At 67.8% G+C, this 13,689-nt stretch overlaps 2 protein-coding genes across 3 annotated transcripts; one reads left to right on the top strand and one right to left on the bottom strand.

Annotated features, from left to right (window-relative positions):
- Positions 1-1,431: 1,431 nt before the first annotated feature.
- ANKRD39 (ankyrin repeat domain 39) lies at positions 1,432-6,321 on the top strand. 2 transcript variants are annotated; one of them, XM_084499481.1, is made up of 5 exons: positions 1,432-1,589; positions 1,702-1,805; positions 2,422-2,625; positions 2,698-2,850; positions 6,293-6,321. In XM_084499481.1, the coding sequence occupies exons 1-4, from the start codon at positions 1,487-1,489 to the stop codon at positions 2,833-2,835; spliced, it is 549 nt and encodes a 182-aa protein (XP_084355607.1). In that variant the 5' UTR covers positions 1,432-1,486; the 3' UTR covers positions 2,836-2,850; positions 6,293-6,321. The 2 variants fall into 2 exon arrangements, with proteins under 2 accessions (XP_084355607.1, XP_084355606.1); XM_084499480.1 differs by lacking the exon at positions 6,293-6,321 and adding an exon at positions 3,663-4,404.
- CNNM4 (cyclin and CBS domain divalent metal cation transport mediator 4) lies at positions 4,043-12,112 on the bottom strand. Its single transcript, XM_084499479.1, has 7 exons — positions 10,718-12,112; positions 7,559-7,702; positions 7,332-7,469; positions 6,571-6,740; positions 6,343-6,442; positions 5,387-5,562; positions 4,043-5,302 (listed from the first exon to the last, which is right to left on the bottom strand). Exons 1-7 carry the CDS (start codon positions 11,979-11,981, stop codon positions 5,108-5,110), a joined length of 2,187 nt encoding a protein of 728 aa, XP_084355605.1. The 5' UTR covers positions 11,982-12,112; the 3' UTR covers positions 4,043-5,107.
- Between the last annotated feature and the right edge of the window lie 1,577 nt (positions 12,113-13,689).

Below are 13,689 nucleotides of genomic sequence, written 5' to 3'. Positions count from 1 at the left end.
CCCCGCGCGCTGCGTCTGGCTTTGGGATCCGCCACCCGGGCACCGGGACAAGGCTTGGGGACCGGGACCCGTTTTGGGGACCGTGTCCTAGGCACCAGGACAAGGCTTGGGGACTGCGTCCCAGGCATTGGGACAGGGCTTGGGGACCCCGACCCGCCTTGGGGACTGCGTCCTGCGCCCGGGGACAGGGCTTGGGGACAGGCACCCATTTTGGGGACCGTGTCCTAGGCACCGGGACAAGGCTCGGGGACGGTGTCCCGGGCTCTGGAGCCTGCTCGGGGCCCCGTGGCACAGCGGGGACCACGTCCCGGGCCCTGGGACCAATTTTTGGGACGGCGACCCGCCTTGGGGGCCGTGCCCCGTGTCCCCCCCGCCGTGTCCCGCCGCGGGCCCTTTTCGGCCGCCTCCACGAGGACTTTTCGGGTTTTTTTTTCCTTCCTGAGAACTTTTCTATCCGCCCCCGCCCGGGGGGGCCCGGCTGTAAATACCCCCCCCGCCTGCTGCCCCCCCCCCCCCCTGCACGCCGCCCGCCTGGGCCCCTTTTGTATAACCCCCCCCCCCTCCCCCAGTGTAATTTATTTGTTACCGAAATATATTTATTTGCTGTAAATACCCGAGTATTTTTATATTAATAATAAAAAGGAGGAAAAAAAAAGAAAAAAAGGAAAAAAGAAAAAAAAAGCGGGGCTGCGTCCGGTGCTGGGGGGGGGGGAAGGGGGGTGCAGGGCCCCCCCCCCCCCGGGTGCTGAGCTCATGGAAAACGGCGGCGCTCGGGGCTATAAAAGGGCATCGCGGCGCCGTTCCCAGGCCGGGGGGGGCCCGGCCGCCCCCCGGGGCCTGCGGCTGCCCGGGGCTGGCCCCGCGCCCGGTGCCCCCCCGGTAGGGACCCGATTGGGGGGGTGGGGGTGGTCCCCGGGGGGAGGGGAGCCCTGCCGGGAAGCAGGGACAGGGCCGGAAGCGGCAGCCGGGTCCCGGCGGGGCCTGGGAGCTGGGCCCGGAGCCAGGCGGCGGCCCCGGGGCCGTGGGAAGCGGGGACGGGGCGGGGGCACCGGGGGGGCACCGGGGGGGGGAGGGGAGGGGGCGCCCCCTGCCGGAGGGGTGGGGGAGTGCGCATGCGCTGCGGCGCTCGGGGAGGGGGCGCGGGGGTGCTCGGGTGAGTTCGGAACCACTCGGGAGCCTTCGGGAGTGCTCGGGTGCCGCTCGGCTCCCTTCGGCTCCGCCGGGCTCCCTTCGGAACCACCCGGGTACCTTCGGAACCACCCGGGTACCTTCGGAACCACTCGGGTGCCTTCGGAATCACTCAGGTGTCTTCGGAACCACTCGGGTGCCGCTCGGCTCCCTTCGTCTCTCCCGTGCTCCCTTCGGAACCACTCGGGTACCGTTCGGGCCCCCTTCGGAACCACTCGGCTCCCTTCGTCCCCACTCGGCTCCCCCTCGGCTCCGTTCGGCCGCGCTCGGCTCTTTCCGCCCCCCCCCGCCCCGGCCGATGTCCGCGGGCCGCCGCCGCTCCCCCCCGGGGCCGTGCTGCCCCCCGCGGGCGGCGGTGCCGGGCGTGCAGCAGAGCCTGCCCGAGATGGACTTCGAGCGGGGTCCGCGGCCGGGCCGGGCCGGGCCTGGGGGGGGGCGGTGAGGGGCGTGGGGGGGCCGTGGGTGCCGGTTCCCGGTGCCGGTTCCCGGTCTGAGCCCGGTCGCTGCCCGCAGGGATCTGGGCGGCGGCGCGGGACGGGGACGAGGCGCGGGTGCTGCAGCTGCTGGAGCGGCGCGGGGAGCCCAGCCAGACCGACACGGCCGGGTACACAGCGCTGGTACGGGGGCACCGGGCACCGGGGGAACCGGGGGGCACCGGGGGGCACGGGGGGGCTGGGGGGAGGGAGAACCGGGAGAGCACCGGGGAATGGGGGAGGGAACCGGGGGCACCGGGTACCGGGGGAGGCACCGGGGACGCTTGAGGAGCCGGGGAGCTGAACCGGAGGGGAACCGGGTACCGTGGGGAGTGAGAACCGGCGGAGCACCGGGGACCGAGGGGGGACACCGGAGGGCACCGGGGACCGGGGGAGGAACTGGGGGAGCACCGGGGACCGGGGGGGAGAACCGGGTACCGGGGGGCACCAAATACCGGGGGGGGGGGGGGGGAGAAACCGGGGGGACAACCCGGAGGAGAACCGGGTACCGGGAGGGGGGGGGGAACCGGGTGGGCACTGGGTACCGGGGGGAGAAACCGGGGGGGAACCGGGTACCGGGGGAGGAACCGGGGGGGCACTGGGTACGAGGTGGGGGAGGCCACCAGGGGGCACCGGGCACCGGAGGGGGGAAACCAGGAGGGCTCCGGGTACCAGGGGGGGGAGAGAACTGGGGAGGGGGCACCGGGTGGGCACCGGGTACCGGGGGGAGGACCCGCTCACCCTCCCCGTTGCCCCCCAGCACTACGCCAGCCGTAACGGGCACCTGGGGGTGTGCCGCCTGCTGCTGCAGCGCGGTGCCCGCTGCGACGCCCGCACGCCCGGCGGTGCCACCGCCCTGCACCGCGCCTGCTACTGCGGCCACCTGGCCGTGGTCCGGCTGCTGCTGGAGCACGGCGCCGACCCCTCCGCCGCCGACGGGGACGGCCGCACCGGGCTGCACAAGGTGGGTGGCGGGGACGGGACCCGGCCCCGGTGCTGCCCGCGGTGCCGCGCGTGACGCCGGTGTCGCCCGCAGGCGGCCGAGTGTGGCCACCGGGACGTCTGCGCCCTGCTCCTGCAGCTCGACCCCGCGCTGGCGGCCGCCCGCGACGCCCGGGGACGGCGGCCCTGCGACACGGCGGACCCCGCGCTCCGGGACCTGCTGGATGGCTGAGGGGGGAGCGGTGAGGTCGGTGTGGATTTGGGGGGGGACCCACGGGGCTCTGTCCCTGCTGGAAAAAAAGAACAAAACGAGGTCCCGGCACCAAAACCCGGCTCTGCCTCTCTGTCCCCTGCGCATGGTGTGGACGTGGTGGTGGTGGCGCACGGAGAGCGTCGGTGCCGAGATGTGGGGGCAGGGGGACAGCGCTGTCCCCACACGGGAGCAGCGAGGCCGGGGCTGCACCTCGGGGACCTGGGAGGGGACACGGCCCTGTCCCAATCCACCCCCCGGGGACTTGCAGGGCGCTGTGGAACGGGCAGGGGGTGGCACCTCCTTTTGGCCTCCTTTGGGCCAGGTGCGTGCCCTTGTCGCTGCCCCTCTGGCAACCTTTTATCGCCTCCAAAACCAAAACACTGGGACAAAAAAAAAACAAAACAGCTTCCGTGTCCCTGCTCCCAGCCCAGGTGGCTTCGGGACAGATCCAGCCGGGGGCCTGCGAGTGCCCACCCGATGTCATCAGGGTGCTGCGAGGAGCTGCAGGTCCTGTGGTTGCAGCTTGGGGTGAAGGGAGAGCCAGGACTCGCCAAAGGGCAGCTTCGCACCCCAAAAAAAAGCCAGGTGCTGCCCCGCAGCTTGGGGTGACAAGGGACAAGGTGGGTGACAAGGGACAGCCCCAGGAGCATCCCAGCAGGCAGAAGGGGCTCCGGGCAGGATGCTGAGGGGGGTGGGTGGGGGCAATCGGCCACCCGGTGCCTGCGGGGCCGTACCTGTAGGGGAAGGGTGACGAGGCCGGCGGGATGGCAGAGCTGTGGGGTGAAGCATTTCTCACCAAACCCCAGCTCCTGGCTGGGCAGCGTGGCGAGGCCACCTCGGAGCCGCATGCTCTGGGCCACCAGTCCCAGTGCTGTCACCTCCCAGGACAGAAGCGCCCCTCAAACGGAGCTGGAACCCCCCAGTGCTTCAGCTTGTGCCCGGTGCCTCTCGTCCTGTCACGGCACAGCTGGAAAGGGACCGGCTGCGTCCTCTGGACACCCCCCGCAGGTATTTACACACCTCCATGGGGTCTCTGGGGATCAGCACCCCCCCGACCTGCTGCCAGCACCCCTCCAACGCCCCCAGGATCCCCTTGGGGCTCCCCGAGCACCGAGGGCGAAGCGAGCGGGCAGCCCAGGAGCTCTCAGCCTCCGTCCCCACCCCAAAGCACGCAAGAGGCCGACGATACAGATATAGAGATTTTTTTATTACCCAATCGGCAAAAAAATAAAATAAAATTCCAGAGTCGGTTCCACAACCTGGGGGGGAGGCTGCAACAGCGGCACCGGCCCCCGCGGGGCCTCCGGGCCCGGCCTCCCCCTCCCCAAAATATACAAATCAAACCCGATGCGAAAAATAAATACAGATTCTCGGGGGGGGGAAGGGTTGCATAGAGGAAGATTTAATAAAAAAGTTTTTTTTTTTTTTATTTCCATCATGATTTAATATTATTATTATTATTATTATTTCTAGCATCTCCCCGCAGAAGAACCTAGGACCTGATAGTCGCGACACGATTAACAAAAATAATTAACCTTCTCCCAATAACTTACAGCGGTCACCCAGAGGACTTGTGCTTTTTGGGGGGGGTGGGGGGGGAGCCCCGGCGGCGAGGGGGGGGTCCCGGCTGGCGATTTCGGAGAAACTCCTTGGGAGGAGGCGGAGGGGAGCCCCCCGCCCGTACTTTGGTCACTAGCTGTGTGCCGGATCCTGCCCCCCCGAGCCCCCCGCCCCGGGGCCGCGGCACTCCCTGAGTCACCCCCCGCCCCGTTCCGCCTCCGTTTTATTGATGTTTTATTTTTTGGGGGGGGTCTCCCGGCCATCCTCAGCGCCCCCGCTGGAGGCAGGGGGCTGGTGGCGGAGCCAAGCCCCTCGCCGCGGCCTCGGGCCCGGTGCGGTTCTCCGGGAGGAGGCCCGAAAACGCCCCCGGGGAGGCCGTGGGGGGGCCCGGCCCGCGGGACCTGAAGCTCCCTGAGCTGCACGCGAACGAACGTCCGCCCGGCCGCGGGGCCTCCGGCCTCCACCGCGCTGAAACCACGGAACCAGTCTCCAAAAAGCAGCAGCAGCAAAACCGGGCTCCCTTTCGGACCGCGCCGCGGGTGCCTGCGGCGAACGCCGGGCGCGTCCGTTCCCTGGGCGGCCGGCGCGGCCCCGTACCCGCTCCGTGGCCACCGGAGCATTGCTGAGCGGGGCAGGGTCCCCGCAGGGCGGCTGCGGGGGTCCCCGACGCGTCCCTGGCCCGCGGCCGGGGTCAGATGGAGTTCTCCATGGGGCTGTGGTTGCTCCGGCGGCTCAGGCAGTTCCTCTCGTTCAGGAGGCTGGTGGTCTCGTCGGCGGGCTCCGGCTTCTCCGGCGGGTCGGGTTTGGGAGCGCTGCTGTCTGGGGACTGGGGACAACTGTCCATGCGGGAGGCGGTGAGGCCGTTCTGGTACTCCTGCCGCGTGATCTGCGGGGGGAACGGAAGAGGATTGGGGTGGAGGCCGCGTCCCCTAGGAGGCCCCGGCCGCCCCCCGGCCCCGCGCAGCCTCACCTTGACGAACTGGAGGTCGGTGAGGGCGCGCACGCTGAAGTCGGCCACGTACGGGGCGCCGGCGTTGAGCTGGTTGTTGCTGCCGCCCACGGGGGACGAGACGGAGTCAGAGCGCTCGTGGTAGCTCAGGGAGGCCGAGCGGTTCAGGCTGCTGACGTGGGACGGGGAGCGGGTCTCTGCGGGGACGGGGGCACGGGGTCAGCACCGCAGCACCGGGCAGGGTCCCAGTGGGTGACTGCAGTGCTGAGCCCCCGGTGATGCTGCCCCGAGTCCTGTCCCGTAGGGTTTGGGGACACGGAGCCAAGCACAGAGTGGTGGGACAGACGTGTCCCCGAGTGCTTGGTCCCTGCCTGTCACCTCCAAAGGGTCCCCAACTGGAGCCCAGCCACAGCCTCCAGTTCCCCCCGCTCTGGGGACAGCTCTGTCCTCAGCAGTGGGACCGAACCTGAGGACACTGTCCCTGCCCTGCTGATCACTCCCCCTACGTGGGGGTAAAGTGGGGAGGTGACAAGGACAGCGCGGTGACGTGCTCCAAAACCCAGAGGTGCACAGGGACCGAGTGCAGCCTCGACACGGGGGGGCTCACTGGCCCAGCCACTGCTGGCTCCTCCGTAAATAACCACAGAGGAGGCAGTTGGGGGGAAACCAGGGTGGATGCGTTGTGTGTGGGGCCCTTGTGCCACTATGAGCGGGACCAGGTGCTCGGCTCTGTCCCCACGGCCCACTGCAGAGGCTGCTGGAGCCACTTCTCCTCCAGCAGCAGCAGGATCCTGAGTTGAGCAGTGAGGAGCCAGCCCAGCCCCAGGGGCAAAGCTCCCGGTGCTGCGTTCATGTGGCCAGGGTGGGGGGGACGCCTGAACGTGGGGGGGGCTCAGAGCCTCCTCCAGCACCTCCTCTTCCCAACAGCAGCTCTAAAACGGGCGGGGGGCTCTGCCCACGCCATGGGGGACGCTTACCCGACACCGGAGGCGGGCTGATGGCCATCACCCCGTAGTAGGAGAAGGCTCCTGCCTCGAACTTCATGCACTCCTTGCCGGCCTCCACCTCCACCTTGCCCTGCAAGGGAGAGACGGCGTCAGGCTCCGCACACCGCGTCCCGCGGAGTGGAGGCTCCCCAAAAGGAGGCTCCCCAAAGCCCCCTGGGGTGACGGCTCCCCCCGGGGACCCCACGCGTGAGGTGGTACCTGCAGGATGAGGATGAAGTAGTCGGCTGACTTGTTCTTGGTGTAGAGGAAATGGCGCGGGGACTTCTTGTTCTCCTCGTCAAACTTCAGCTCCTGGATGACGTCCGAGTACTTGAGCAGCCGCAGCAGGATCTTCTCCGAGATGAAGTTGGGCGTGAAGAGCGTCACCTCTGAGGGCGAGGCGGGACGGGGTCAGAGCTGCTGGGGCTCCCTGTCCTCGTCCCGTCCCCTCAGAGGGGGGTACTGGGGGAAGCAGGGGGACCCCAGGCCCCACTGACGCCTCCCTGGGCACCTCCACCAGCTGCAGAGGGAGCGCAGTGAGGTCCCCACGCCATGGGATAGGGCTGGCAAGTGCCAGCACATGGACAGGACCCTCCTGCAGGGACAGGGCCCTGCCGAGTGTCCGTGCTGCCACCCCTGAGCCCCTTCCCTTTTCGTTTTGGGGGACAGGGTGGGAGGACAGCGGGGTCTCGTAGTCACAGCCCCCTCTCTCAATGTCTCCCGCCAAATCCCTGGCTCCTGCTTCAACGCAGCGACCGCCGTGCCCCCGTTTCCCCACCTCTGGGATCCTCCAGGCAGGACGAGGCCACCGGAGAGGCAGTGACAGCACCAACACGGCCCAGCTATGGGGACACGGAGCCAGGCAGGGCTCCCTGGCAGGGCACGGGGGGGGAAAACCCACAGCAGCCGAGCTGGGGGCAGACTGCGGGCTCCCTGCGGGCACCACCCCAAAAACCGCGCAGCATCCCCCAAAAACTCACCCGTGGAGAGGAAGCGGTGAGCGGCCAGCAGCAGCTGCGGGGACACCTTCACCTTCAGCTCGTTGACGGGGTCCTTGAAGGCCGAGAAGTCCCTCTTGTTCTTCTGGTTGCCCACCCGCTTCTTGCTGCGGTTGTCGGCTGCGGGGAGCGCGGCGTTAGCGGGGGGCGGGCGGCACCCGGGGGACCCCGGCACGCGACGGGGACGCGGGGCTGAGCCCCGGACCTACTGTAGGTGTCGGATTCGTCCAGGATCTCCGACTTGATGATCTCCTCGATGACGTCCTCCAGCGTCACCAGCCCCAGCACCTCGTAGAAGGGGTCTCCCTCGCCCTCGTTGTTCACCTTCTGCACGATGGCCAGGTGGGACTTCCCTGCGGGCACACGGACGGACGCTCGACACGCGCCGGGCACCCCGATCCCACCGCCCTGGGGGGTCCCGGGCAGCACGGGGGGGACAGGACCCTGCCACCAGGCCCAGCCCGTCCCTCCGCAGCACTTGACCCCGGGCGGGGAACAATAAACATGTGCAAATCGAAACGAGCCCCTGGGCTGGGCGCTCCTTCCTAATTTAATGGCAGTAATTAAGGCCGTAACAGCGGCGCCTGCTGGGCTCGGGACATCTTGGGGCGTGGGCTCGGCCAGGGGGTCACAGGAGAGGGGAGGGGTCCTGGAGGCACCGTCCCACGTCACCGGGGCCTGGGGACATCAGCGCAGCTCCAGGCCAGCACCACGGGGCAACCAACGCAGCCACAGCCGCATTTCCACCAGCGGCCACCACCTCCCTGGGCCTCCCTGGCCACACTGACCTGGGCTGACCCAGCCCGGAGGGAATGTTCTGGGCACCTGGTGCTGCACGGAGCCAAAATACCCAGGGGGAGAGAGCCCAGGGCAGGGAAACGCTGCCTGCAGGGGCCAGGTCCCCAGGAACCCTCCCCAGCCCTGACTCAGTAACTCCTCTGGCTCCCCGGGCGCAGGTTGCCTGCTTCAGGGTAAATCGAGCGCTGCCATCCCCTCGCCACGAGGCTCCATTTCTCTTGCTTCAGCCAAAACCTCGCCAACAAAGCAACAAAGCTCGCTGCCGGCCACCGCCTTCGGGAATTCCCTGCCCTGGGCACCAGGCTCGGCCCCAAAATCCCCACGCCGGCGGCCGGCCGCGCTCCGCACCCTGCGAGCCACCAGGGCAGGCGCTGCCCGCCCGGCGCTGCCCTCCCCAGGGCTCTCTGCTCTTTAATCTCAGCGCGGGGAGGCCGCGGGCGGCTCATCGCCACGCTCCCACCCAGGAAAAGGCTAATTTTAGAGACGGGCACCGCGCGGCTCCCCGGTTCCTCCTCCTTCAGCCAAACACCCGCGGCTCGGGCGGCCCCGCTGCGGTGAGGCGGCGAAAACGGCACCGAGGGGAGCCCGTGGCCATCGTCGGCGTTTGGCCGCGCCGACCCCGTCCTTGGCCGCACCGACAGCCCGAGGGAGCGGCGAAAGGACGGCGGCACCGGCGGGGCCCAGCCCCGATGAGTCAGGCCCCGGTTCCTCCCCGCGGGCCAAGCGAGGACGAGAGCAAAGGGCGTGACGGCGGCGTGCCCGCGGTGGGGACGGGCCCCGCTGCTTGCTCCAGGGCTCCCCGGTGCCACCACGGTCCCCACGTCGATGGGGACAGGCCGATTCCCAAGGCCTCCGCTCGCTGGCTGTGTAACCCAGTGAGAAGTCCACTTTTCTGCTTCCAGGATGCGCAAGAAGCAGCCGCGGGGTTCTGGGGTGTTCGTGGTGCCCATGGTGGGAAGCCAGGAGGGGACAGACAGCCCCGACCCGCTCCAGGCAAAGCCCTGGTGCTCCCCGGTGCTGTGAAGGGTGAAGCTCCTGTCCCTGCTCCAAATTTTACGCTGAGCTGGCACCTCAGGCACTGTCACCCTGGTACCAGCCTTGGGGACGTGTCCGTGGCACCAGGGAGTGCCCCAACTGCCCCACAGCGAGGAGGATCAGGAGCACAGCAGGTCCATTTCCTCTCCTTATCCTTCTGCCCAAAACAGGTCGAGATCAGCAGGGCGAGGGCGGGGGCTGGCGGTGGGGCGGCACCCCCAGGGAACGGGAATTTTGGGGTGACCCCAGAGAGGGCCCCCCAAATCCTCCCGCTCCTGAGCCAGCTATGAAAAGCAACATCATGGCAGGACGTCGGCGGCTTTGGAATCAGAGCGGGCGCGCTTTAAATCCTTTAATAAGGATTCGTCAGAGGGAAAGCCGGCGCCAGCAGCGGCCGTAAGCCCAGCTCCAGCAGCAGGGCTGCAGAATACGACCCCGCTCCCCTTCTGCTGGATTTTGGAAACGGGGCCGGGGGTGGGAATCCCGGCCCGGTGCGAGATGAACTGAGGGAAAAGCACCGGCCGAGAAGGCTCGTGGTAATCGGGGACAAGAAGCAGAGGCTGGGAGGCGATGAGATCCTGTCGTGGTCGCAACCACAAGTGACACCGAGCCGCAGCGTGGTCCCCGTGCTGATGTTTTGGGGTGTGGGGGCAGCACGGCTGCAAAGGGAAGGCCGGAACCGAGCGTGCGGTCACCGAGCTCTGCCCTCAAGGATTGGCCTGGCTGGGACCTACTGAATCCTGGCCCAAGCTCCAGCAGAGCTCCTGCTGCAGGCGTTGTTGTCAGATCCCCTAAATCCTGGCGTATGGTGCAGGTGACTGCCCCGAGCCCCAGAATGTCCCCAGTGCCACCAGGACAGGGCCAAGCGCCCCCGGTGCAAGCGGAACGGCAGCCGGAGGAGCAGCGGGGTCACGGCGGCGTCACCCCACAGAGCTGCTCATCCCTGGCAGCAGGGTCCCTGCCTGGTCGGGCGTCCCCTTGTCCCCTCGCTAAGGGACACGGCGCCGAGCTGCTGCCAGCCCCTCCTGCCGCCGGGCACGCTCGGTTTTCGGGGCCAGCAGGAAGCTCGGGGCCGTCCCGCACGGCAGGGCAGGGCCCTGAGGAGGGAGTGGAGCCGAGCAGGGAGCGGAGCAATTTTCCAGCAGCGTTTCAAGGGCCTCCGGGGCCGATAATTAAAAGCGAGGCGCAAGTAAACACTCTCAGAGCGCTTCTAGAGGCGGGCGCCCAGCAGAGATTGCTCTGCCTCCGCCGCCCCGGCGCCGTTACGGAGCGATCCCCGGGGGTGTCGGGCACCAAGACGGGGCCACTGCCTGTCCCCAGCACCCTGGTGGGGGCTCCGCAGCCCCCTCGTTCCCCTTAAAGCACCCAAAAAGCTCGCGGCCGCCGGGCAGCTCCGTCCCTGGAGAGCTGCCAGGGAGGCTCGGCCGCAGTTTTGCTTCCGGCATCGTGCAACCGGAGCTGGGCAGAAAGCAAGCGGCGGCCCCGGGACGCGTCCCCCCGGTGTGTTTGGCCCCCCCCCGGCCCTGACCACTCACCCTTTTTGAACTCCTCCAGCATGGCGTCCAGCTTGGTGTCGTGGAAGACGACGTGGACGGGGTGGTTGTAGAACTTGGTGATGGTCTTGAGGGGCGTGCAGTCGTCGGGGTCGACGAAGGCCAGGTCCTTGATGTAGAGGATGTCCATGATGTTGGAGCGCTCGTCCTCGTAGACGGGGATGCGCGTGTAGCCGCTCTCCATGATCTCCGACATGGTGTTGAAGTCCAGGATGGCGTCGCTGTTGATCATGAAGCAGTTCTGCAGCGGGGTCATCACGTCCTCCACCGTCTTGGTGCGCAGCTCCAGGGCGCCCTGGATCATGTTGAGCTCCTCCCGCACCAGGTCGTTGTAGGGCTCCGTCACCTTCAGCATCTCCACCAGCTTCTCCCGGTTGTAGACGGTGCCGATCTCCTGGCCCAGGATGCAGTCCAGGAGCTTGCTGATGGGGTAGGAGAGCGGGAAGGTCACCAGCATGAAGAACTTGGTGACCACGATGGTGTTGGCGCCCACGGCCAGCCCGTGGCGGGAGCAGAGCGCCTGGGGCACGATCTCCCCGAAGATGACGATGCCGATGGTGGAGGCCACCACGGCGCCGATGCCGGAGCCGATGAGGTCGTCGAGCAGGATGGTGAGCGTGGTGTTGACCAGCACGTTGCCCAGCAGCAGCGAGCACAGCAGGTAGTTCCCCTTGCGGCGGATGGGCTCGATCTTGCGCGCGTAGCGCTTCTCCTTCTCCGTGCCGCAGTTCTGCACGATGCGCAGCTCCATGGGGTCCAGGGCCATCAGCCCCAGGTTGAGCCCGCTGAACATCCCCGACAGCACCAGCAGCCCCCCCAGCAGCGTCACCTGCAGCCACGGCGGCAGCAGCGACTTCTTCTCCTCCAGCACCACCAGCTGCCCGTCGGGGCCCCGGTGCGGCAGCCAGGGCTGCCCGGGCCCGCGCTGGCTGCACAGCACGTAGGTCTTGGCCCTCTCGTCCTTGCGCAGGGGCTGCACCCACACTCGGAGCAGCGCCGAGGTGCTGCGGGGCTCGGCGGGCCCGGGCTGCACCACCAGGTCCTGGGAGCGCTCGGGGCAGCTCCCGTTGCCGTTGGCGGCGGCCGAGGCGTTGGCGTCGGGGCGCAGCTCGGCGAACGCCACCCGCTCGCCGGTGCGCGGGCCCAGCCCCAGCCCGTAGAGGCGCAGCAGGAGCTCGCTGCCCTCCGTCACCCGGATCGGGCCCCGCGCCGCCGCCGCCGGTTTGGAGCTCTCCTCCAGCCGCATGCCCAGGATCACGCTGTCCCCCGCCGCCGCCGCCGCCGCCGACACCGGGGAGCCGCCGCCGCCGCCCGGCAGCGCCAGGAGGAGCAGCAGCGGCGGCAGCAGCGGTGTGGGGGTCGCGGGGCTCCGGCCACCGCCGCCGCCGCCGCCCGGTCCCGGTCCCGCCGCGCCCCCCCCCCCTCCGCCACCGCCGCCGCCTCCCCGCCGCCGCCCGCTGCCCGGCGCCATGTTGGGGTCTCGCGGCCGCCGCGCTCGCCGTGACGTCACGCGGCGGCGCCACGCCCCCCCACCTCCCCGCCCCGCCCGGCCGGGAGGGGGAGGCCGCGCCCCGCCGCGCTGCCCCGCCCCCTCCTGGCGGAGCGCGGGAACGCCCAGAGAGGGGCTTAAAGGGGCGATGGAGGGTGGGGACCACAGGGGGGGGGGGGTGGGGATGGGATGGGATCGGGTAGGACAGGATGGGGTAGGATAGAATTAAATGGGATGGATAGGATGGGATAAGGTAGGGTGGGATGGGATGGGGTTGGGGTGGGATGGGATGGGATGGGATGATGGGACAGGATAGGAGAGGGTGAGATAGGATGGGATGGAATTGGGATGGGATGGGATCAGGTAGGACAGGATAGGGGAGGATAGAATAAAATGGGATGGGATAGGAGGGGATAGGGTAGGATGGGATGGGATTAGGATAGGATGATGGGATGGGATGGACAGGACAGGATAGGATAAGGAGGGATGGGATGGGATAGGGTAAAACGGGATAGAACAGAATTGGATGGGATTAGGATAGGATAGGATAGGGTGAGATAGTATGGGATGGGATGATAGGACAGGATAGGATAGGGTGAGATAGGATGGGATGGGATTAGGATAGGATGATGGGATGGACAGGACAGGATAAGGAGGGATGGGATGGGATAGGGTAAAATGGGATAGAACAGAATTGGATGGGATTAGGATAGGATAGGGTGAGATAGTATGGGATGGGATGGGGTCAGGGGGTTGGGTGGGATGGGATGATAGGACAGGATAGGATAGGGTGAGATAGTATGGGATAGGATTAGGATGGGATGGGGTAGGACAGGATAGGGTAGGATAGAATAAGATGGGATGGGATAGGGTAGATTAGGAGGGATGGGATAGGATAGGGTAAAACGGGATAGAACAGAACGGGATGGAATTAGGATAGGATAGGACAGGACAGGACAGCACAGGATAGGGTAGGATATGGGGGTATCTCTTATGTGGAGTGGGTCAGAGTGCAGAAGGAGAACAGATGGGGAGCAAAGGTGGGGAGATATGGTATAGCGCTAAGGGCACGGGGGGTCTCTGAGGGCATAGGGGGTCCCTAAGGGCAAGGGGGGCGCTGAGGGCATGGAAGGGGAAGGTATAAAGGCATGGGAGGGAGCTCTTAGGCCATGGGGGGATCTCTTGCGGGGTGTCTAAGGACATTGGGGGGTCTAAGGGCACGGGGCGGGGATCTAAGGGCAGCGGGGGTGGGGCGCTAAGGGCGTGGAGAGGGGCACCAGGACCCAGGGCGGCCTCTAGGACCTGCGGGACACGACTCGGGAAGCCGAGACCTGGCGGGGGGGCGCTAGGACCCGCGCAGCCCCGGTCCCCTCCCCGCTGCGGGCCCCGAGCCCCTCCCAGAACTACACTCCCCAGCACACCCCGCGCGCTATCCCCGCCCTCCTCCTGACGGACGGCACCAGGT

The sequence above is a fragment of the Aythya ferina genome (assembly GCF_964211825.1).
Source record: "Aythya ferina genome assembly, chromosome: 27".
Classification (NCBI taxonomy): Eukaryota; Metazoa; Chordata; class Aves; order Anseriformes; family Anatidae; genus Aythya; species Aythya ferina.
Note: the sequence above shows the minus strand (reverse complement) of the source record. Positions and strands in the feature narration are given on the sequence as shown.

Bases quoted from the DNA above. Each gene is read 5' to 3' on its own strand.
- ANKRD39 (XM_084499481.1), top strand. From the start codon at position 1,487: ATGTCCGCGGGCCGCCGCCGCTCCCCCCCGGGGCCGTGCTGCCCCCCG. The intron at 1,806-2,421 runs GTACGGGGGCAC...GTTGCCCCCCAG, and splicing joins CGGCCGGGTACACAGCGCTG to CACTACGCCAGCCGTAACGG. The intron at 2,626-2,697 runs GTGGGTGGCGGG...TGTCGCCCGCAG, and splicing joins GCCGCACCGGGCTGCACAAG to GCGGCCGAGTGTGGCCACCG.
- CNNM4 (XM_084499479.1), bottom strand. From the start codon at position 11,981: ATGCGGCTGGAGGAGAGCTCCAAACCGGCGGCGGCGGCGCGGGGCCCG. The intron at 7,470-7,558 runs GTAGGTCCGGGG...CGCTCCCCGCAG, and splicing joins GGACGAATCCGACACCTACA to CCGACAACCGCAGCAAGAAG. The intron at 6,741-7,331 runs GTGAGTTTTTGG...CCTCGCCCTCAG, and splicing joins TCACCGCTTCCTCTCCACGG to AGGTGACGCTCTTCACGCCC.